Below are 25,896 nucleotides of genomic sequence, written 5' to 3' on the forward strand. Positions count from 1 at the left end.
AAGGCCACTCAGCAAGGAAGAAGCCACTGCTCCAAAACCGCAATAAAAAAAGCCAGACTACGGTTTGTAACTGTACATGGGGACAAAGATCGTTCTTTTTTGGAGAAATGTCCTCTGGTCTGATGAAACAAAAATAGAACTGTTTGGCCATAATGACCATCATTATGTTTGGAGGGAAAAGAGGGAGGCCTGCAAGCTGAAGAACACCATCCCAACCGTGAAGCACAGGGGTGGCAGCATCATTTTGTGGGGCTGCTTTGCTGCAGGAGGGGCTAGTGCACTTCACAAAATAGATTGCTTTATGAGGAAGTATAATTATGTGGATATATTGAAGCAACATCATAAGACATCAGTCAGGAAGGTAAAGCTTGTTCGCAAATGGGTCTTCCAGATGGACAGTGACCCCAAGCATACTTCCGAAATTGAGGCAAAATGGCTTAAGGACAACAACGTCAATATATTGGAGTGGCCATCACAAAGCCCTGACCTCAATCCTATAGAACATTTGTGGGCAGAACTGAAAAAGCGTGCGAGCAAGGAGGCCTACAAACCTAACTCAGTTACACCAGCTCTGTCAGGAGGAATGGGCCAAAATTCACCCAACTTATTGTGGGAAGGCTTGCGGAAGGCTACCCAAAACGTTTGACCCAAGTTAAACAATTTAAAGGCAATGCTACTAAATACTAATTGAGTGTATGTAAACTTCTGACCCACTGGGAATGTGATGAAAGAAATAAAAGCTGAAATAAATCATTCTCTCAACTATTATTCTGACATTTCACATTCTTAAAATAAAGTGGTGATCCTAACTGATCTATAACAGGGAATTTTTACTAGGATTAAATGTCAGGAATAGTGAAAAACTGAGTTTAAATGTAAACTTTCAACTTCAACTGTATATACACACACACACACACATACATAACCAGTCAAAAGTTTGGACACACCAACTCATTCAAGGGTTTTTCTTTATTTTTACTATTTTCTACATTGTAGAATAACAGTGAAGACAAACTATTAAATAACCTATGAAATCATGTATTTTTCTTAAATGCATTAAGAATGAAAGAATTCCACAAATTAACTTTAAAACAAGGCACACCTGTTAATTGAAATGCATTACAGGTGACTACCTCATGAAGCCGGTTGAGAGAATGCCAAGAGTCTGCTAAGCTGTCATCAAGGAAAAGGGTGGCTACTTTAAAGAATCTCAAACACTTTTGTTTACTACATGATTCCATATGTGTTATTTCATAGTTTTGATGTCTTCACTATTATTCTACAATGTAGAAAATAGTCCAAATAAAGAAAAACCCTTGAATGAGTAGATGTGTCCAAAATTTACTTGTACTGTATTTTGATATTAAGCACAATTATTAAAATCAGCAAGGGATTCCTGCATAGCTATAAAATCTGACTGACATTTGGACACAGCCAGATCAACAGTCAAGGTAATAGCATACATAATATTATCATCCACATATAGATGAAGTTTACAATTTAACAGATTGACCAATATGTTTATATAAATAGTGAAGCGAACATGTCCCAAAATCTACCTTTATGTATGTCAAGACATTCTGACTTAACCCCATCAATTACAATGGCCTGAGTTCTGTCACTAAGAATGTCAAGACATTCAACCCCATCAATCTACAATGGCCTGAGTTCTGTCACTAAGAATGTCAAGACATTCTGACTTAACCCCATCAATCACAATGGCCTGAGTTCTGTCACTAAGAATGTCAAGACATTCTGACTTAACCCCATCAATCACAATGGCCTGAGTTCTGTCACTAAGAATGTCAAGACATTCTGACTTAACCCCATCAATTACAATATCCTGAGTTCTGTCACTAAGATGATCATGAAATCAAGAAGGGCCTCCAGACCTCAGGCTTATCGAGGACAACTTATTCAATAAAATAGCATTATCAACAGTAGCAAAAACTTTTGAAAGGCCCACAAACATAGCAGCACATTTCATTTTAGTGTCTAATGCATTGAGAAGATCATTAACCACTAAAGTAGTTTCTCTAATAGTTCTATACCCGAAACCCTGACCGTTGAACATTCAACATACATCTCAGATTGTTTTTAAAGAACAAAGTTGTACATTTACCAAGAATCTTAACTAGAAAAGAAAGCCCTGAAATGAGGTGATAGTTATTAACATCACTTCTATCCCACCCTTATGGAGAGGCAGCACATACTTTTGACATTTTTACTGATCAAGTTAAATAAAATTAAAAATGGTGGGTTTTTTTCAGCCAACAATGATGAGCACTGCACACTTAAGCAGACTAGGATCCAATTGGCCAATCCTTGTGTATTTTCTTGTTGTCTACTGCTAGCAAAGCATCCAGGACCTCTTTCTCTGTAAATATCTATACTTTCATCCTTCAGAAAGTTTTCCCCTGTCAGCATCCAGCCCAATTTCATTGTAAATAGACTTAGTTATTTCAAAAGAGATAAATAAAATGGTAATTCAACTCTTCAACGATGCATTTTTCCCATAATGAGGCCAGTGTTTGAATTAATTTGATATTGCAGATAGTAGGAAGTAGAACCATTCAGGGATTTGACAGTTTTCCAGAATTTAGCCACGTTTCCATTACAAGCAGTTACATAATCAGATTCAGGCAATTTCTGATTTGTCTTACACAATGATTTTTATATCACCTTTATTTAACCAGGTAGGCCAGTTGAGAACAAGTTCATTTACAACTGCGACCTGGCCAAGATAAAGCAAAGCAGTGTGACACAAAACAACAGAGTTACACATGACAACAGTCAATAACACAAAATAAAAATGTATATACAGTGTGTGCAAATGTAGTAAGATTAGGGAGGTAAGGCATAGTGGCAATAGTGCTGAAATAATTACAATTCAGCATTAACACTGGGGTGATAGACGTGCAGAAGATGAATGTGCAAGTAGAGATACTGGTGTGCAAAGGAGCAAGAGGAGAGTTTACAGTCTAACCAGACACCTAGGTATTTGTAGTTGTCCACATATTCTAAGTCAGAACCATCCAGAGTAGTGACGCAACACGCGCAGGAAGGTGCAGGCAGCGACCGGTTGAAGAGCATGTATTTAGTTTTACTTGCATTCAATTCAGTTGGAGGCCACGGAAGGAGTGTTGTATGGCGTTGAAACTCTTTTGGGGGTTTGTTAGCACAGTGTCCAAAGAAAGGACAGAAGTGTACAGAATGGTGTCGTCTGCGTAGAGGTGGATCAGAGAATCAACACCAGCAAGAGCAACGTCATTGATGTATACAGAGAAAAGAGTCGGCCCGAGGATTAAAACCTGTGGCACCCCCATAGAGACTGCCAGGGGTCCAGGAAACAGGCCCTCCGATTTGACACACTGAACTCTATTTGAGAAGTAGTTAGTGAACCACGCGAGGCAGTCATTTGAGAAACCAAGGCTGTTGAGTCTGCCGATAAGAATGCGGTGATTAACAGAGTCGAAAACCTTGGTCAGGTCGTTTAAGACAGCTGCACAGTATTGTCTTTTATCGATGGCGGTTATGATATCGTTTAGGACCTTGAGCGTGGCTGAGGTGCACCCATGACCAGCTCTGAAACCAGATTGCATAGCAGAGAAGGTAAGGTGGGATTCGGAATGGTCGGTGATCTGTTTGTTAACTTGGCTTTCGAAGACTTTAGAAAGGCAGGGTAGGATAGATTTAGGTCTGTAGTAGTTTGGGTCTAGAGTGTCTCCCCCTTTGAAGAGGGGGATGACTGCGGCAGCTTCCCAATCTTTAGGGATCTCAGACGGTACGAAAGAGAGGTTGAACAGGCTAGTAATAGGGGTTGCAACAATTTCGGCAGATAATTTTAGAGAGGGTCCAGATTGTCTAGCCCGGCTGATTTGTAGGGGTCCAGATTAGAGGTCGACCGATTATGATTTTTCAACGCCGATACCGATTATTAGAGGACCAAAAAGGCCGATACCGATTAATCGGCTGATTTTTTAATTTGTAATAATGACAATTACAACAACTGAATTAACACTTATTTTAACTTAATATAAAACATCAAAATCAATTTAGCCTCAAATAAATAATGAAATATGTTCAATTTGGTTTAAATAATGCAAAAACAAAGTGTTGGAGAAGAAAGTAATATGTGCCATGATAAAAAGCTAACGTTTCAGTACTTGCTCAGAACATGAGAACTTATGAAAGCTGGTAGTTCTTTTAACATGAGTCTTCAATATTACCAGGTAAGAGGTTTTAAGGTTGTAGTTAATATAGTATTTATAGGACAGTTTCTATCTATACCATTTGTATTTCATATACCTTTGACTATTGGATGTTCTTATAGGCACTATAGTATTGCCAGTGTAACAGTATAGCTTCCGCCCCCCTCCTTGCCTCTACCTGGGCTCGAACCAGGAATACATAGACAACAGCCACACTCGAAGCATCGTTACCCATCACTCCACAAAAGCCGCGGCCCTTGCAGCGCAAGGGGAATAACTACTCCAAATCTAAAAGCGAGTGACGTTTGAAACAGTATTAGCGCACACCCAGCTAACTAGCTAGCCATTTCACATTGGTTACACCAGCCATTAGGCTGATAGGCTTGAAGTCATAAACAGAGTCCAGAATGTCCCCTGAGATCCAAGTTTCAGTCAATACCAGATTCGTCTGCATAGCCCAGACCTTGATGTAATCCAGTTTAGGAAGTAAGCTCCTACTGTTCAGATGAATCAAGTCCTTTACGAAATCACATGGTGAGTCACATGGCGTCTCCAACTCAAACAAGCTACATCCAATAAGCGGTTGCAGGCCCTGTCTGAAGGTTGAGATTGATATTGATATAGCTGGTATGTCTATAAGATTGAATAGAAATACACCATTTGGTCTGTCCCTATCAGTAAAAGAAGGAGTAGAAATTGGAATGACTTTTCTAAGCTTAGCACCATAGGGTCTGAGGGAGCTGCAGATGTCAATATGGGAAACTCAGAGTCAACAGTGCTGGAATGTTATAAACTGACTTATATGAGCTTTGGTTGCCATCGTGCAACAGTCCTCAATGCGATTTGAAAACCGAGGGGCTATTCACGTTTATGGAATTCAAATTTTAACTAATAGTATTGGGTGAGCAGACCACAGAGGCTTTCTCTTTTGAGCTAACAATAGCAGATCTAAGAGTGGAGTTCAAACAAATGGGTAGAAGATCACAACAACCCCTGTAGTATAGACAACAGTACGACAATAACGCTTAGAGGATGGGAGGGATTACCTGAGAGGAGCTTGGTCCGTCTGAGTCAATATCTTAACGCGGCCTTGTGAAATGTGAAGAGACGGTCCAGGCTCCTAGATGGTTTGGGGTGGACTCCATCACCTCTGTAGAGCACTGCACTCTGCATACTGATCTGAGATCTGTTACCCTGAGTGGAGCAGTGTAATATTCCCTTATCCTACCTCTCAACGACCAGGTAAACATCGTAGATATACAGAACGTCAACAACACCAGGAAGGATGTAACATATAAAGCTACAGGTCAAACATACAGTGCCTTCAGAAAGTATCCACACCTTCACTTTTTCCACGTTGTGTTAAACGGATTGCTCGCCTGCCTACCACTGAGGAAGTACAGTTCCCGCTCAGCCCAGTCAAAACTGTTCGCTGCTCTGGCCCCCCAATGGTGGAACAAACTCCCTCACGACGCCAGGACAGCGGAGTCAATCACCACCTTCCGGAGACACCTGAAACCCCACCCCTTTAAGGAATACCTAGGATAGGATAAGTAATCCCTCTCACCCCCCCCTTTAAGATTTAGATGCACTATTGTAAAGTGACTGTTCTACTGGATGTCATAAGGTGAATGCACCAATTTGTAAGTCGCTCTGGATAAGAGCGTCTGCTAAATGACTTAAATGTAAATGTAAAAAAATGGATTCAAATGTGGATTTTGTCTGTCACTGGCCAACACACACGTCAAAGTGAAATTATGTTCGACATTTTTACAAATTTAATTTGTAATGATTACATTTGAGTCAATAAGTATTCAACCCCTTGGTTATGTCTCAATAAGTTCAGAAGTAAAAATGTGCTTAACAAATCACATAATAAGTTGCATGGACTCACTCTGTGCAATAGTGTTTAATGTGATTTTTGAATACCTCATCTCTGTACTCCACACAAACAATTATTTGTAAGGTCCCTCAGCCATGCAGTGAATTTCAAACACAGATTCAACCACAAAGACCAGGGAGGTAATTCCAATACCTTCCAAAGAAGCCTATTGGTAGAGATAATTAGGGAGGTAATTCCAAAGAAGCCTATTGGTAGAGATAATTCCAAAGAAGCCTATTGGTAGATGGGTACAAATGTAAAAGTAAGACATTCAATGTCCCGTTGTGAAGTTATTAATTACCCTTTAGATGGTGTATCAATACACCCAGTTGTGTATCAATACACCCAGTTGTGTATCAATACACCCAGTTGTGTATCAATACACCCAGTTGCCAGAGAGTAAGGAAACTGCTCAGGGATTTCACCATGAGGCCAATGGTAACTTTAAAACAGTTACAGAGTTTAATGACTGTGACAGGAGAAAACTGAGGATGGAGCAACATTGTACACTAAAAATATAAACATGTAAAGTGTCGGTCCCATGTTTCATGAGCTAAAATAAAAAGATCACAGAAATACGCATATGCACAACAAGCTTATTTCACTTCAATTTTGTACACAAATGTGTTTACATCCCTGTTAGTGAGCATTTGTCCTTTGCCAAGATAATCCATCCACCTGACAGGTGTGGCATATCAATAAGCTGATTAAACAGCATGATCATTACAGGTACTCTTTGTGCTGGGGACAATTAAAGGGAAAGGGAGATATCTAGTCAGTTGTCCAACTGAATGTATTTAACTGAAATCTGTCTTCTGCATTTAATCCAACCCCTCTGGATCAGAGAGGTGCGGGATAAAAAGGCCACTGAAATGCACAATTGTGTCACAAAAAGCAATGCCACATCAGGAATGTCCACCAGAGCTGTTGCCAGCGAGTGGTTTGCGGATGTCAACGTTGTGAACGGAGTGTCTCATAGTGGCAGTGGGGTTATGGTATGGGGGCAGGCATAAACTACGGACAACGAACACAATTGCATTTTATCAATGGCAATTTGAACAGAGATAAAAATTAAAAATTAATGGGGAGGGGGGGACTTTTTACCCCTTTTTCTCCCCAATTTTGTGAGATCCAAATTGGTAGTTACAGTCTTGTCCCATCACTGCAACTCCCATACAGACTCGGGAGAGGCGAATATCGAGAGCCATGCGTCCTCCAAAACAAGACCCTGCCAAACCACACTGCTTCTTGACACTGCTCGCTTAACCCGGAAGCCGGCCACACTAATGTGTCATTGGAAACACTGTACAACTGGCGACCTAAGTCCTAAGCCCAGCCCTCCAAAAAGGAGTCGCTGGAGCGCGATGGGACAAGAACATCCCGGCAGGCCAAACCCTCCCCTAACTCGGACGACGCTGGGCCAATTGTGCGCTGCCTCATGGGTCTCCTGGTTGCGGCCAGCTGCGACACAGCCTGGGATCGAACCCGGGTCTGTAGTGATGCCTCACCTTAGACTGCTGCGCTACTCGGGAGGCCCGAATGCACAGAGATGGTGAGATCCTGAGGCCCATTGTCATGGTATTCACTTGCGACATCACATGTTTCAGCATGATAATGCATGGCCCCATGTCACAAGGGTCTGCACACAATTCCTGGAAGCTGAAAATGTCACAGTTATCGCCTACTTCACACAGCCATTGAAGATGAGTGGGACAACATTCCACAATCAACAGCCTGATCAACTCTACTGTCACACCCTGGTGTCGCTTGTTTTTCCCAGTGTATTTATCCCTGTGTTTCCTGTCTCTATGTGCCAGTTTGTCTTGTATGTTCCAAGTCAACCAGCTCCTGCCTTTTTCTATTCCTCTCGGTTTTGACTGTTTTCTGGACTCTGGTCAGGCAGGCGGGTACATTCTGCCTGCCCTGACCTCCAGCCTGCCTGTCACTCTGTACCTCCTGGACTTTTGCCTGTCCACGGCAACTCTTGCCTACCCTTTTTGAATGTAATAAATATCAAAGACTCAAACCATCTGCCTCCCATGACTGCATCTGGGTCTCGCCTTGTGCACAATACTCTACAGTTTGTGAAGGAGATGTGCCGCACTGCACGAGGCAAATGGTGGTCACAACAGATACCGACTGGTTTTCTGATCCACGCCACTATACATTTTAAGGTATCTGTGACCAACAGATGCATATCTGTATTCCCAGTCATGTGAAATCCATAGATGACGGCCTAATGAATTTATTCAAATTGACTGATTCCTCATATGAACTATAGCTCAGTCAAATCTTTGAAGTTGTTGCATGTTGCGTTTATATTTTTGGTCAGTCTAGGTACTCCACAATAACAACCTAATTGACAGAGTGAAAAGGAAGCCTGTATAGAATGAAATTGTGGCAAAGCAATTAACTTTTTGTCCTGTGTTGTGTTTGGGGCAAATCCAATACATCACTTAACTGAGTACCGCTACATATCTTCAAGCATAGTGGTCGCTGCATCACGTTATGGGTATGCTTACCATCGGCAAGGGCTAGGGAGTTTTTTAGGATAAAAAGAAATGGAAGAGAGATAAGCACAGGCAATATCCTAGAGGAAAACCTGGTTCTGTCTGCTTTGTGAATGCACCAATTTGTAAGTCGCTCTGGATAAGAGCGTCTGCTAAATGACTTAAATGTAAATGTAAATGTTTCCACCAAATACTGGGAGATGAAGTCACCCTTCAGGCCAAATATACACAAGTTGCTTACCAAGATGACATTGAATGCTCCGGAGAGGCCGAGTCATTTTTTTATTTAATTCTTTATTTGACCCCTTTTTTCTCCCCAATTTCATGGTATCCAATTATTAGTAGCTCCTATCTTGTCTCATCGCTACAACACCCGTACGGGCTCGGGAGACAAAGGTTGAAAGTCACGCGTCCTCCGATACACAACCCAACCAAGCCGCACTGCTTCTTAACACAGCACGCATCCAACCCGGAAGCCAGCAGCACCAATGCGTCAGAGGAAACACTGTGCACCTGGCAACCTTGGTTAGCGTGCACTGGTGGGCGATGAGACAAGGATATCCCTACCGGCCAAACCCTCCCTAACCCGGACGACGCTGAGCATATTGTGTGTCGCCCCACGGACCTCCCGGTCGCGGCCGGTTATGACAGAGCCTGGGAGCGAACCCAGAGTCTCTGGTGGCACAGCTGGCGCTGCAGTACAGCGCCCTTAACCACTGCGCCACCCGGAAAGCCCTCCTAGTTACTTAAATCAAATTGAAAGTCTATGGCAAAACCTGACATCTATATGTGACCGTTATGAAAAATATATTTACTTGCCAGTGGTTACTTAAAATGCATTACCGAAGCAAAACTGCAGGAGCCGTGAAAACCGTGCTTCTAGACCAGAACCCTAGCCCTCGGGGTTTAATAGCTGGAAAACCGTGCTCCTAGACCAGAACCCTGGCCCTCGGGGTTTAATAGCTGGAAAACCGTGCTCCTAGACCAGAACCCTGGCCCTCGGGGTTTGATAGCTGGAAAACCGTGCTCCTAGACCAGAACCCTGGCCCTCGGGGTTTAATAGCTGGAAAACCATGCTTCTAGACCAGAACCCTGGCCCTCGGGGTTTAATAGCTGGAAAACCGTGCTTCTAGACCAGAACCCTGGCCCTCGGGGTTTAATAGCTGGAAAACCGTGCTTCTAGACCAGAACCCTGTCCCTCGGGGTTTAATAGCTGGAAAACCGTGCTTCTAGACCAGAACCCTGTCCCTCGGGGTTTAATAGCTGGAAAACCGTGCTTCTAGACCAGAACCCTGGCCCTCGGGGTTTAATAGCTGGAAAACCGTGCTTCTAGACCAGAACCCTGGCCCTCGGGGTTTAATAGCTGGAAAACCGTGCTTCTAGACCAGAACCCTGTCCCTCGGGGTTTAATAGCTGGAAAACCGTGCTCCTAGACCAGAACCCTGTCCCTCGGGGTTTAATAGCTGGAAAACCGTGCTCCTAGACCAGAACCCTGTCCCTCGGGGTTTAATAGCTGGAAAACCGTGCTCCTAGACCAGAACCCTGGCCCTCGGGGTTTAATAGCTGGAAAACCGTGCTTCTAGACCAGAACCCTGTCCCTCGGGGTTTAATAGCTGGAAAACCGTGCTTCTAGACCAGAACCCTGTCCCTCGGGGTTTAATAGCTGGAAAACCGTGCTTCTAGACCAGAACCCTGTCCCTCTGGGTTTAATAGCTGGAAAACCGTGCTTCTAGACCAGAACCCTGGCCCTCGGGGTTTAATAGCTGGAAAACCGTGCTTCTAGACCAGAACCCTGGCCCTCGGGTTTAATAGCTGGAAAACCGTGCTTCTAGACCAGAACCCTGGCCCTCGGGGTTTAATAGCTGGAAAACCGTGCTTCTAGACCAGAACCCTGGCCCTCGGGGTTTAATAGCTGGAAAACCGTGCTTCTAGACCAGAACCCTGTCCCTCGGGGTTTAATAGCTGGAAAACCGTGCTTCTAGACCAGAACCCTGGCCCTCGGGTTTAATAGCTGGAAAACCGTGCTTCTAGACCAGAACCCTGTCCCTCGGGGTTTAATAGCTGGAAAACCGTGCTTCTAGACCAGAACCCTGTCCCTCGGGGTTTAATAGCTGGAAAACCGTGCTTCTAGACCAGAACCCTGTCCTCTGGGTTTAATAGCTGGAAAACCGTGCTTCTAGACCAGAACCCTGTCCCTCGGGTTTAATAGCTGGAAAACCGTGCTTCTAGACCAGAACCCTGGCCCTCGGGTTTAATAGCTGGAAAACCGTGCTTCTAGACCAGAACCCTGTCCCTCGGGGTTTAATAGCTGGAAAACCGTGCTTCTAGACCAGAACCCTGGCCCTCGGGGTTTAATAGCTGGAAAACCGTGCTTCTAGACCAGAACCCTGGCCCTCGGGGTTTAATAGCTGGAAAACCGTGCTTCTAGACCAGAACCCTGGCCCTCGGGGTTTAATAGCTGGAAAACCGTGCTTCTAGACCAGAACCCTGGCCCTCGGGGTTTAATAGCTGGAAAACCAGAACCCTGGCCCTCGGGTTTAATAGCTGGACCAGAACCCTGTCCCTCGGGGTTTAATAGCTGGAAAACCGTGCTTCTAGACCAGAACCCTGTCCCTCGGGGTTTAATAGCTGGAAAACCGTGCTTCTAGACCAGAACCCTGGCCCTCGGGGTTTAATAGCTGGAAAACCGTGCTTCTAGACCAGAACCCTGGCCCTCGGGGTTTAATAGCTGGAAAACCGTGCTTCTAGACCAGAACCCTGGCCCTCGGGGTTTAATAGCTGGAAAACCGTGCTTCTAGACCAGAACCCTGGCCCTCGGGGTTTAATAGCTGGAAAACCGTGCTTCTAGACCAGAACCCTGGCCCTCGGGGTTTAATAGCTGGAAAACCGTGCTTCTAGACCAGAACCCTGGCCCTCGGGGTTTAATAGCTGGAAAACCGTGCTTCTAGACCAGAACCCTGTCCCTCGGGGTTTAATAGCTGGAAAACCGTGCTTCTAGACCAGAACCCTGTCCCTCGGGGTTTAATAGCTGGAAAACCGTTTCTAGACCAGAACCCTGTCCCTCGGGGTTTAAAGCTGGAAAACCGTGCTTCTAGACCAGAACCCTGTCCCTCGGGGTTTAATAGCTGGAAAACCGTGCTTCTAGACCAGAACCCTGGCCCTCGGGGTTTAATAGCTGGAAAACCGTGCTTCTAGACCAGAACCCTGGCCCTCGGGGTTTAATAGCTGGAAAACCGTGCTTCTAGACCAGAACCCTGGCCCTCGGGGTTTAATAGCTGGAAAACCGTGCTTCTAGACCAGAACCCTGTCCCTCGGGGTTTAATAGCTGGAAAACCGTGCTTCTAGACCAGAACCCTGTCCCTCGGGGTTTAATAGCTGGAAAACCGTGCTTCTAGACCAGAACCCTGGCCCTCGGGGTTTAATAGCTGGAAAACCGTGCTTCTAGACCAGAACCCTGTCCCTCGGGGTTTAATAGCTGGAAAACCGTGCTTCTAGACCAGAACCCTGTCCCTCGGGGTTTAATAGCTGGAAAACCGTGCTTCTAGACCAGAACCCTGTCCCTCGGGGTTTAATAGCTGGAAAACCGTGCTTCTAGACCAGAACCCTGTCCCTCGGGGTTTAATAGCTGGAAAACCGTGCTTCTAGACCAGAACCCTGGCCCTCGGGTTTAATAGCTGGAAAACCGTGCTTCTAGACCAGAACCCTGGCCCTCGGGGTTTAATAGCTGGAAAACCGTGCTTCTAGACCAGAACCCTGGCCCTCGGGGTTTAATAGCTGGAAAACCGTGCTTCTAGACCAGAACCCTGGCCCTCGGGGTTTAATAGCTGGAAAACCGTGCTTCTAGACCAGAACCCTGGCCCTCGGGGTTTAATAGCTGGAAAACCGTGCTTCCCTAGACCAGAACCCTGGCCCTCGGGGTTTAATAGCTGGAAAACCGTGCTTCTAGACCAGAACCCTGGCCCTCGGGGTTTAATAGCTGGAAAACCGTGCTTCTAGACCAGAACCCTGTCCCTCGGGGTTTAATAGCTGGAAAACCGTGCTTCTAGACCAGAACCCTGTCCCTCGGGTTTAATAGCTGGAAAACCGTGCTTCTAGACCAGAACCCTGTCCCTGGGGTTTAATAGCTGGAAAACCGTGCTTCTAGACCAGAACCCTGTCCCTCTGGGTTTAATAGCTGGAAAACCGTGCTTCTAGACCAGAACCCTGTCCCTCGGGGTTTAATAGCTGGAAAACCGTGCTTCTAGACCAGAACCCTGTCCCTCGGGGTTTAATAGCTGAAAAACCGTGCTTCTAGACCAGAAACCGTGCTTCTAGACCAGAACCCTGGCCCTCGGGGTTTAATAGCTGGAAAACCGTGCTTCTAGACCAGAACCCTGGCCTCGGGGTTTAATAGCTGGAAAACCGTGCTCCTAGACCAGAACCCTGGCCCTCGGGGTTTAATAGCTGGAAAACCGTGCTTCTAGACCAGAACCCTGGCCCTCGGGGTTTAATAGCTGGAAAACCGTGCTTCTAGACCAGAACCCTGGCCCTCGGGGTTTAATAGCTGGAAAACCGTGCTTCTAGACCAGAACCCTGGCCCTCGGGGTTTAATAGCTGGAAAACCGTGCTCCTAGACCAGAACCCTGGCCCTCGGGGTTTAATAGCTGGAAAACCGTGCTTTAGACCAGAACCCTGGCCCTCGGGGGTTTAATAGCTGGAAAACCGTGCTTCTAGACCAGAACCCTGGCCCTCGGGGTTTAATAGCTGGAAAACCGTGCTTCTAGACCAGAACCCTGGCCCTCGGGGTTTAATAGCTGGAAAACCGTGCTTCTAGACCAGAACCCTGGCCCTCGGGGTTTAATAGCTGGAAAGCCGTGCTTCTAGACCAGAACCCTGGCCCTCGGGGTTTAATAGCTGGAAAGCCGTGCTTCTAGACCAGAACCCTGGCCCTCGGGGTTTAATAGCTGGAAAGCCGTGCTTCTAGACCAGAACCCTGTCCCTCGGGGTTTAATAGCTGGAAAACCGTGCTTCTAGACCAGAACCCTGTCCCTCGGGGTTTAATAGCTGGAAAACCGTGCTTCTAGACCAGAACCCTGTCCCTCGGGGTTTAATAGCTGGAAAACCGTGCTTCTAGACCAGAACCCTGGCCCTCGGGGTTTAATAGCTGGAAAACCGTGCTTCTAGACCAGAACCCTGGCCCTCGGGGTTTAATAGCTGGAAAACCGTGCTTCTAGACCAGAACCCTGGCCCTCGGGTTTAATAGCTGGAAAACCGACCAGACCAGAACCCTGGCCCTCGGGGTTTAATAGCTGGAAAACCGTGCTTCTAGACCAGAACCCTGGCCCTCGGGGTTTAATAGCTGGAAAACCGTGCTTCTAGACCAGAACCCTGTCCCTCGGGGTTTAATAGCTGGAAAACCGTGCTTCTAGACCAGAACCCTGTCCCTCGGGGTTTAATAGCTGGAAAACCGTGCTTCTAGACCAGAACCCTGTCCCTCGGGGTTTAATAGCTGGAAAACCGTGCTTCTAGACCAGAACCCTGTCCCTCGGGGTTTAATAGCTGGAAAACCGTGCTTCTAGACCAGAACCCTGGCCCTCGGGGTTTAATAGCTGGAAAACCGTGCTTCTAGACCAGAACCCTGTCCCTCGGGGTTTAATAGCTGGAAAACCGTGCTTCTAGACCAGAACCCTGTCCCTCGGGGTTTAATAGCTGGAAAACCGTGCTTCTAGACCAGAACCCTGTCCCTCGGGGTTTAATAGCTGGAAAACCGTGCTTCTAGACCAGAACCCTGGCCCTCGGGGTTTAATAGCTGGAAAACCGTGCTTCTAGACCAGAACCCTGTCCCTCGGGGTTTAATAGCTGGAAAACCGTGCTTCTAGACCAGAACCCTGTCCCTCGGGGTTTAATAGCTGGAAAACCGTGCTTCTAGACCAGAACCCTGTCCCTCGGGGTTTAATAGCTGGAAAACCGTGCTTCTAGACCAGAACCCTGTCCCTCGGGGTTTAATAGCTGGAAAACCGTGCTTCTAGACCAGAACCCTGTCCCTCTGGGTTTAATAGCTGGAAAACCGTGCTTCTAGACCAGAACCCTGTCCCTCGGGGTTTAATAGCTGGAAAACCGTGCTTCTAGACCAGAACCCTGTCCCTCGGGGTTTAATAGCTGGAAAACCGTGCTTCTAGACCAGAACCCTGGCCCTCGGGGTTTAATAGCTGGAAAACCGTGCTTCTAGACCAGAACCCTGTCCCTCTGGGTTTAATAGCTGGAAAACCGTGCTTCTAGACCAGAACCCTGTCCCTCGGGGTTTAATAGCTGGAAAACCGTGCTTCTAGACCAGAACCCTGGCCCTCGGGGTTTAATAGCTGGAAAACCGTGCTTCTAGACCAGAACCCTGGCCCTCGGGGTTTAATAGCTGGAAAACAGTTAGAAACCATCTCCATGTTTGTGGAGGAACATGTCATGATCTGATGTTTTTTAAATTTATTATTATTTATGGTTGTCTAGCAATGATCAACAACCAATTTGACAGAGCTTGAAGAGTTTAAAGAATAAATGGGTAAATATGGTACAATCCAGGTTTGCAAAGCTCTTAGAGACTTTCTTAGAAAGACTGTAATCGCTACCAAAAGTGATTCTAACATGTATTGACCTAGGGGTGTGAATATTTATGTATGTTTTTCAATAAAAATGCTAATTTTCTGAAACCGTTTTTATATTGTCATGAAGGGGTATTGTGTGTAGAAATTAAACCCATTTTGAATTCAGGCTGTAACAACAGAGTAAGTCCAGGGGTCTGAATACTGTCTGAAGGCTCTGTATATTTTACCTCTCATCTAAATGATGCCTAGAAAGACTGGATGATAAGACTCTGCATGCCTTACAAAACTATCCCAGATTAATACTTTATCTGTGCACTTAATCTCCTTAAAAGCCTTTATCCACCAACGCAATTGATACATCCCAAATGGCAGGATATTCCCTATGTAGAGCACTACATCAGACCAGAGGTCTATTGGACAATATAGGGACTAGGGAACCAGAGCTCTATGGGACTATATAGGGAATAGGGTGCTATTTGAGAAACAACCAATGCTATGAACCCAGCCTAATACAATCAGAGGATAACTAACGTTGGGTATTAGAGCAACATCTAGATGGTATTGCATGTCAGGTAGTAGAGAAACATCCGGTTGGCATTGCATGTCAGGTAGTAGAACGATGTCCTGTTGGCATTGCATGTCAGGTAGTAGAACGACGTCCTGTTGGCATTGCATGTCAGGTAGTAGAACGACGTCCTGTTGGCATTGCATGTCAGGTAGTAGAACGACGACCTGTTGGCATTGCATGTCAGGTAGTAGAACGACGTCCTGTTGGCATTGCATGTCAGGTAGTAGAACGATGTCCTGTTGGCATTGCATGTCAGGTAGTAGAACGATGTCCTGTTGGCATTGCATGTCAGGTAGTAGAACGATGTCCTGTTGGCATTGCATGTCAGGTAGTAGAACGATGTCCTGTTGGCATTGCATGTCAGGTAGTAGAACGATGTCCTGTTGGCATTGCATGTCAGGTAGTAGAACGATGTCCTGTTGGCATTGCATGTCAGGTAGTAGAACGATGTCCTGTTGGCATTGCATGTCAGGTAGTAGAACGATGTCCTGTTGGCATTGCATGTCAGGTAGTAGAACTGATGTTTAATATACTATGAATAATACAAATAAAACAAGGCAAGTCAGTTAAGAACAAATTCTTATTTAGAAAGACGGCCCACACCGGTCAAACTCGGACGACGCTGGGCCAATTGTGCGCCAGCCTATGGCCTCCCAATCACGGCCGGATGTGATACAGCCTGGGTGCATTAATTCAGGGGTTTTAAAACTGGGGTAGGCGGACCACTAGAAAACCCCTGAATTAATGCACCTAAGTTCACGAGGTACTGCAGGGGGTCCAGAATGTTGAGGGTGAAAAATAATTATGAAAATAGCTAGCTGCAACAGCATACCATAATGCTTACCATTTGTATGTCTCCTCATCCAGTATGAAGGAAGTTGAGGTAGTTTCATGAGCCAATGCTAACTAGCATTAGCGCAATGACTGGAAGTCTACAGGAATATTAGGCTTGCCAGCTGTTCCTGTTCATCTAACTCTAGGGAAGTAGATAAATGGCTTCAATGCCAACATCTCAAACTATTCCTTTAATACGGAGGACATTCATCATCGGCACAAATTAGTTTTTTTCCTGTATAGAAAACTGTTCAGCAGCTGTCTAAGTGGTAACTTTCAGATGAAAAACTGTTTCAGTGTCAACTTAAACGACCAAAAGCAGATAGAACGAGATACTAATATATTTAAATAACACCATCTTTGAAAACTAACAATCAAATAGAAAGCTAGACAGTCGGGGAGAATCAAATAGAAAGCTAGACAGTCGGGGAGAATCAAATAGAAAGCTAGACAGTCGGGGAGAATCAAATAGAAAGCTAGACAGTCGGGGAGAATCAAATAGAAAGCTAGACAGTCAGGGAGAATCAAATTCCAAAAGCCGAGATTCAGGTCACATGCCCATTTGATTCATGCCTCGGAAATTAGCTTTTAAACTGCAAAATTGTCTCTCAAATTGTCTCTCAACTCAATGCCAAACCGGGTAACATTTTGGCAATGAACTCCGCTCAATGCCAAAATGTTTACTGAGGTAAAGTTGGTTTATATTCACACATTCAACAGATATTTGCCGAAAGCCATTTAAAATGGCAAAAAATCCTAACTAATTCACTGTTTGTGACAGAAACATCAAACTAGATATGGTTTATTCTATAAATGTCTAGCATACTTTAAAACTTTTGTTTTGAGTAAAAATTCAGTGTTGATTTGATAGAGGGCAATGTAGTCCGTCTAGAGGGTGTGTGGTCCAAGTTCAAACAAGTCTGTTATTCCCTATTAGAAGGCATAAGATTCTGCATCTTCAGTCATATTAAATTAGTCAGGCCTGACTAACGAAGAACACAGGTGGATGAATCATCATGGACATTCCACGGTGGCGATAAGGAAAACTAAGACTGAACCATAACATAGACTACCATTTAAAAGTTTGGGGTCACTTAGAAATGTCCTTGTTTTTGAAAGAAAAGCAAATATTTTTTGTGCATTAAAATAACATAAAATTAATCAGAAATACAGTACAGACATTATTGCAAAGAAAAAGACATATATGAGACTGGCCAGTCAAAAGAAAAGATTAAGATGGGCAAAAGAACACACACTGGACAGAGATATAGCTTTTTCTTTGCAACTCTGCTAGAAGGGCAGCACCCCGGTGTCGCTTCTTCACGGTTAACGTTGAGACTGGTGTTTTGCAAGGCACTATTTAATGAAGCTGCCGGTTGAGGACTCAAACTAGACACTCAAATGTACTTGTCCTCTTGCTCAGTTTTGGAACGGGGCCTCCCACTCCTCTTTCTATTCTGATTAGAGCCAGTTTGCTCTGTTCTGTGAAGGGAGTAGTACACTGCGTTGTACGAGATCTTCAGTTTCTTGGAAATTTCTAACATGGAATAGCCTTAATTTCTCAGAACAAGAATAGACTGACGAGTTTCAGAAGAAATGTCTTTGTTTCGGGCCAGTCTTCAGCGCGATCTCAGCTTTCAATGGGGCTTCTCATTGTGAGAATCGCACGCTCACGAGAGTTTTGGCTGGCCGAAACCTTTCGGTCACGCGAAAAAACAGGTCACTTTTATGCGCGCTCTGCTCCGGTCCTGTCTTTTTTCCAAGATCGATTATACAATGCATGCGTTTCTGTTCGTCCTCACGATTGCTGTACACCTTTATAACATGTTAAAGCTTGATTATGAACTTAGTTTGATAAGTTTAGTCGACATATAATATGTAAGTTCGACGTTTTGGTGAAATGTGTCGTGTTTGAGAACCGAAAGACACAGACTGCAAAACTAAAGGCTGTTTTTGGTAAGTATAATTCCTTCCAGGTCTTCTGATGGAAGAACAGCAAAGGTAAGGGAATATTTATGTGGTAAATTTGGGTTTGTGTGGACTCCAAGATAGAGGAGCCATAATGCTACTTTTTGAGCGCCGACTCATAGTATAGCCTAGTGAACGAAACCTGTAACGTTAAAAATAAATGTAACACAGCGATTGCATTCAGAAGAAGTGTATCTAACTATATATATGTAGAACATGCATATTTAGTCAAAGTTTATGATGTGTATTCCTTGTTAGCTGACATTATCTGCCGGAGCTATCGTCATTTCTCAGGACATTTGAGTAGCATTTTTTGAACGATGCATCATTGTAAACAGAGATTTATGGATATATATAGCATATTATTGAAAAAAACATAAATGTACTGTGTAACATGTTATATTACTGTCATCTGATGAAGATTTCAAAAGGTTAGTGCATTATTTTTCTTTTAATCCTGCGTTTGTTGATTGCATATTTTTTTCAACTTGGCTATGCAAATTATAATAAATAATAATATATGCCATTTAGCAGACGCTTTTATCCAAAGCGACTTACAGTCATGTGTGCATAAATTAGCTGTGTCTTTGGTGGTGGTTTGACATAAATATGTGCTATGTTTTCGCCGTAAAACATTTTAGAAATCTGACTTGCTGGGTAGATAAACAAGGTGTTTATCTTTCATTTGAGCTATTGGACTTGTTAATGTGTGGAGGTTAAATATTTTTAGGAATATTTTTGCGTTCCATGCGCCACCTTCCAGCTGAACGTGGGGGGGGGGGGGGTCCCCTTCTGGTTAAACTGTCCCCTTCTGGTTAAACTGCTAGCACAAAGCATAGGTGAAAATGTGGTTATTCACAAAAGATCATGACAAAAAAAAACAGGCCCAAATCAGCTCTACATAATTCAGCAAGGAGGTGTGCAACTATCACACATTATACCCATTCTATCAGTGGAGAAAATATGTCACCTACATCGGGATTACCATATCCCTTTCATTCTTTGCAGAAAGAACTATTCGCAAACCTTTTAAAACGGCCAGAAAGACATATTTTATGTGAACGGATGTGGATGAAAGAATTGTGCCAGTGTTTTAATGTCCTAGTTCCATATTTTCTCCTTTACCTACAACTCTATATATCCAAGTGAGTCTGAGGACGTCGGGGATCAGATTTACCATTATACCCATTGAGCAAACGTATAACAGACACTGCTCAAAATGAGTTGTTTGTCATATCTACACAGTCAGTTGCCACTTTGTCCTCAACTAACTGGGCCCCCCCCCACATTGACTCTATACCGCACCCCCCCCACATTGACTCTGTACCGGCCCCCCTCCCACATTGACTCTGTACCGCCCCCCGCCCCCACAGACTCTGTACCGCCCCCACATTGACTCTATACCGGCCCCCCCACATTGACTCTGTACCGGACCCCCCCCACACATTGACTCTATACCGCCTCCCCCACATTGACTCTATACCGCCCCCCACATTGACCTCCCCCCCACATTGACTCTATACCGCCCCAACATTGACTCTATAACCCCCCCCTACATTGACTCTATACCGCCCCCCCCCACATTGACTCTATACCGCCCCCTGTATATATATTGTTATTTTACTGCTCCTCTTTAAATTACTTGTTACTTTTATTTCTTATTCTTATCCATATTTTTTTTAACTGCATGGTTGGATAGGGGCTCGTAAGTAAACATTTCACTGTAAGGTCTACTACACCTGTTGTATTCAGCATTTCACTGTAAGGTCTACTACACCTGTTGTATTCAGAATTTCACTGTGAGGTCTACTACACCTGTTGTATTCAGCATTTCACTGTAAGGTCTACTACACCTGTTGTATTCAGCATTTCACTGTGAGGTCTACTACACCTGTTGTATTCAGCATTTCACTGTGAGGTCTACTACACCTGTTGTATTCAGCATTTCACTGTAAGGTCTACTACACCTGTTGTATTCAGAATTTCACTGTAAGGTCTACTACACCTGTTGTATTCAGCATTTCACTGTAAGGTCTACTACACCTGTTGTATTCAGCATTTCACTGTAAGGTCTACTACACCTGTTGTATTCAGCATTTCACTGTAAGGTCTACTACACCTGTTGTATTCAGCATTTCACTGTAAGGTCTACTACACCTGTTGTATTCAGCATTTCACTGTAAGGTCTACTACACCTGTTGTATTCAGCATTTCACTGTAAGGTCTACTACACCTGTTGTATTCAGCATTTCACTGTAAGGTCTACTACACCTGTTGTATTCAGCATTTCACTGTGAGGTCTACTACACCTGTTGTATTCAGCATTTCACTGTGAGGTCTACTACACCTGTTGTATTCAGCATTTCACTGTAAGGTCTACTACACCTGTTGTATTCAGCATTTCACTGTACGGTCTACCTGTTGTATTCAGCATTTCACTGTGATGTCTACTACACCTGTTGTATTCAGCATTTCACTGTAAGGTCTACTACACCTGTTGTATTCAGCATTTCACTGTAAGGTCTACTACACCTGTTGTATTCAGCGTTTCACTGTAAGGTCTACTACACCTGTTGTATTCAGCGTTTCACTGTGAGGTCTACTACACCTGTTGTATTCAGCATTTCACTGTAAGGTCTACTACACCTGTTGTATTCAGCATTTCACTGTGAGGTCTACTACACCTGTTGTATTCAGCATTTCACTGTGAGGTCTACTACACCTGTTGTATTCAGCATTTCACTGTAAGGTCTACTACACCTGTTGTATTCAGCATTTCACTGTAAGGTCTACTACACCTGTTGTATTTGGCGCATGTGACTAAGAAGATTTGATTCGGTTCACCACCCTATTCACGAAAATAAATTGCTCCTACATACACCAAGTCCATAGATGGGATGCATTTTATCAAATCAGAACTGGCATTTTTATTCAAAGCAACGGTTGTAAAAGTATAGTATATATTTATAGAATAAATCATAGCTAGTTTGATGATTCTGTGACAAAATGTGAATTAGTTATTGATTTTTACATTTGTAAATGGCTTTTGGCGAATGTCTGTTTAATGTCCGAATGTGTGACTATAAAACCAACCTCGGGAAACTCTAGTACCTTCACCATTCTAGATAATATAGTTTACACTTCTTCCAACTCACTGTGGAGGTCAAAATCATTTAAAATCTATTCATTTTAAAATGTTTAATTACTTCTACTTGCAATCATCATTCACCTGTTAATAACAGACGTTACTTATTTTTTTTGCTAACATAAATGGGGGTCCCTGGGTCGGGGTCCCTGTGCATAAAGTTTGAAGGCCCCTGCATTCATTTACTACAACGACCTTATGCGCAATCATCATTTCCCAAACAATGGATTGAAGAATGTATGAACATTGGTTCTAAAAAAAAAAAGCAACAGGGATTAAATTCAATAATCTAACAGATGGACACTGAGCAAGATATGGCCGAAGGCTCTCATGTTTCCTCTGAAAGTATATTTGCTTCATCAACTGAAAGTGGATTTGGCGCGCGCCAGGGTTCCTTCTGTCATTACGCAAAGCGGGATTTCCAAATCCACACCATTTCTAAATGTGAAACTGTCTTAACAAATACTATGTGAAACTATCCATACAAATCCTCAATAAGGATTGGATGGGGGTATAGACTCGCTATATTCAAACCGACTCGGCAGCGGATTATGACGGCGTTTCCATCTGGGGTTTATTCACCCACAGCCCTGTGAGAAAATAACACCGTTAGGCGCTACACTTTCCCATGTCTAACACGGCGACTGTCTTATTGTGTAGCCTACATGCAGAAATATTCTCGAGATACAAACTTTAACCCAACGTGGTAGAATGGTCCTTACCACCAATTACATTATTTCTCCGTCTAAATCAGCATACACCTATACAGTGCTATGACTGGAAAGGAAACGCAGAACTTACTTCTCTTGTATGACATTCTCCTTGATGGCCCCATACGTAAACGCCGGGAGACCGTTGCACTGTTGGAGGCGGCAGGTGGCCCGGTTCCCTTTGCGTTGGTCTTTCAAACAGGCGTTCTCAGAACATAAATCCGTTACTTGCTGTTCCAAGTCCTCGATACGAACCCTCTGCATCTCCAGCAGCTCCTGTTGGGTGTCAATGATCTTGTTGAGTTCCGTCAGGTACTCCGTCGCCTTGCTGGGGTTCTCCGTTACTGGGTTCGGCTGCTCCATCTCCCCGTAGCGCTGCTTCTCTCCTCACGCGTCAAATGGTAGATCGAGCGCTGTCACACTCATGTTCAGTGTAAGGTTAGCCCGTCGCTCCGCCATTGTTTGTTACCGGGTGAATGGAGAAGTTGAGTGATTGTCGGTAGTTGAGCGAGACGTCGTCGTAGTACACCAGCTCTGCGCTACGAGCTCTATCCACAGATTACCGCTACCGCTCTGAGGACAGAAAGCCATTTAACCCTTTACGGGACGTGACGAGCAGTCCCCACGTCGACAATATAGCAACGTCCTCCTCCCTGTATCAATCTCTGACATCGGCTACATAACGGATTGGAGTGTTGAAAAGGCTCGAACTGTGTGGTCTATTTTCTCTCATTTGTTTTCTATCATGAGCTGAGGACATTCTCCCACAGGTGATTTGCCCAAATGCCAACCCTGAAGCAGGCTGTACCAGTTAATCAATGAACAAGCAAACCACATGTGATATTCAAGTGCATCTATGACCAATAAAATTGAGCACATTCATATTCAGCCACATGGTAGAAGCTTATGTGCCCATTCCATCTTTAAAAGGTAGGCCTATAGTAAATCATTGCTTTCATTTATTCAAACAGCATGTAAAACAAGCCACACCCATCATGACCATAGAAGGGAACAGGCCACACCCACACTGACCAGAGAAGGGAACAGGCCACGCCCATACTGACCAAAGAAGGAAACAGATCACACCCTACTGACCAGAGAAGGGAACAGGCCACACCCATGCTGACCAGAGAAGGGAACAGGCCACACCCATGCTGACCAGAGAAGGGAACAGGTCACACTCTACTGCCCAGAGAAGGGAACAGGCCACACCCATACTGACCAAAGACGGGAACAAGCCACACCCATACTGACCAGAGAAGGGAACAGGCCACACCCATACTGACCAGAGAAGGGAACAGGTCACACCCTACTGACCAGAGAAGGAAACAGGCCACACCCATACTGACCAGAGAAGGAAACAGGCCACACCCATACTGACCAAAGAAGGAAACAGGCCACACCCATACTGACCAGAGAAGGGAACAGGCCACACCCATACTGACCAGAGAAGGGAACAGGCCACACCCATACTGACCAGAGAAGGGAACAGGCCACACCCATACTGACCAGAGAAGGGAACAGGCCACGCCCATACTGACCAAAGAAGGAAACAGATCACACCCTACTGACCAGAGAAGGGAACAGGCCACACCCATGCTGACCAGAGAAGGGAACAGGCCACACTCTACTGACAAGAGAAGGGAACAGGCCACACCCATACTGACCAGAGAAGGAAACAGGCCACACCCATACTGACCAGAGAAGGAAACAGGCCACACCCATACTGACCAGAGAAGGAAACAGGCCACACTACTGACCAGAGAAGGGAACAGGTCACACCCATACTGACAAGAGAAGGGAACAGGCCACACCCATACTGACCAGAGAAGGGAACATGCCACACTCTACTGACCAGAGAAGGAAACAGGCCACACCCATACTGACCAGAGAAGGAAACAGGCCACACCCATACTGACCAGAGAAGGAAACAGGCCACACTACTGACCAGAGAAGGGAACAGTCCACACTACTGACCAGAGAAGGGAACAGGCCACACCCATACTGACCAGAGAAGGGAACAGGCCACACCCATACTGACCAGAGAAGGAGACAGGCCACACCCATACTGACCAGAGAAGGAAACAGGCCACACCCATACTGACCAGAGAAGGAAACAGGCCACACTACTGACCAGAGAAGGGAACAGGTCACACCCATACTGACAAGAGAAGGGAACAGGCCACACGCATACTGACCAGAGAAGGGAACAGGCCACACTACTGACCAGAGAAGGGAACAGGCCACACCCATGCTGACCAGAGAAGGGAACAGGCCACACCCTACTGACCAGAAAAGGGAACAGGCCACACCCATACTGACCAGAGAAGGAAACAGGCCACACCCATACTGACCAGAGAAGGGAACAGGCCACACTACTGACCAGAGAAGGGAACAGGCCACACCCATGCTGACCAGAGAAGGGAACAGGCCACACCCTACTGACCAGAAAAGGGAACAGGCCACACCCATACTGACCAGAGAAGGGAACAGGCCACACCCATACTGACCAGAGAAGGGAACAGGCCTCACCCATACTGACCAGAGAAGGGAACAGGCCACACCCATACTGACCAGAGAAGGGAACAGGCCACACCCATACTGACCAGAGAAGGGAACAGGCCACACCCATGCTGACCAGAGAAGGGAACAGGCCACACTCTACTGACCAGAGAAGGGAACAGGTCACACCCATACTGACCAGAGAAGGTAACAGGCCACACCCATACTGACCAGAGAAGGGAACAGGCCACACCCATGCTGACCAGAGAAGGGAACAGGCCACACTCTACTGACCAGAGAAGGGAACAGGCCACACTCTACTGACCGTGGTCCTTCCGTAGCTCAGTTGGTAGAGCATGGCGCTTGTAACGCCAGGGTAGTGGGTTCGATCCCCGGGACCACCCATACGTAGAATGTATGCACATATGACTGTAAGTCAGAAATGGCATATATTATTATTATTATATTATTATTATTATTATTATTATTATTATTATTATATTATTATTATTATTATTATTATATTATTATTATTATTATTATTATTATTAGAGAAGGAAACAGGCCACACTCTACTGACCAAAGAAGGGAACAGGCCACACCCATACTGACCAGAGAAGGGAACAGGCCACACCCATACTGACCAGAGAAGGAAAAAGGCCACACCCATAAGTAGGCCTTGAAATAATCACGGTACTCCACTCTGCTTGTTTGTTTTATCTGTCGGCCCAGTTGCCTAGTCAACGCCATTTTACCTGCTGTTTGTTGTGCTAGCTGATTAGCCTCGCCCACTGTTTTTAGCTAGCTTTCTCAATTCTACACCTGTGACTACTGTATGCCTCGATGTATGTCTCTCTCAAATGTCAATATGCCTTGTATACTGTTGTTCAGGTTAGTTAACATTGTTTTAGTTCACAATGGAGCCCCTAGATCCACTCTGCATACCCCTGTTACCTCCCTTGTCCCACCCCCCACACATGCAGTGACATCA

General features: G+C 44.9%; 1 protein-coding gene across 2 annotated transcripts in view; it reads right to left on the reverse strand.

Moving 5' to 3' along the window:
• LOC124024104 (IQ motif and SEC7 domain-containing protein 1-like) overlaps window positions 1–23,100 on the reverse strand; it is a 202,114-nt gene extending 179,014 nt beyond the window's left edge. For both annotated transcript variants that reach the window (XM_046338141.1, XM_046338142.1), the window contains exon 1: window positions 22,495–23,100. In XM_046338141.1, the coding sequence (XP_046194097.1) occupies window positions 22,495–22,766 (272 nt within the window). In that variant the 5' untranslated portion in view covers window positions 22,767–23,100. The remainder of the gene's footprint in view (window positions 1–22,494) is intronic.
• Between the last annotated feature and the right edge of the window lie 2,796 nt (window positions 23,101–25,896).

This window comes from Oncorhynchus gorbuscha, linkage group LG03, assembly GCF_021184085.1.
Source record: "Oncorhynchus gorbuscha isolate QuinsamMale2020 ecotype Even-year linkage group LG03, OgorEven_v1.0, whole genome shotgun sequence".
Taxonomy (NCBI): Eukaryota; Metazoa; Chordata; class Actinopteri; order Salmoniformes; family Salmonidae; genus Oncorhynchus; species Oncorhynchus gorbuscha.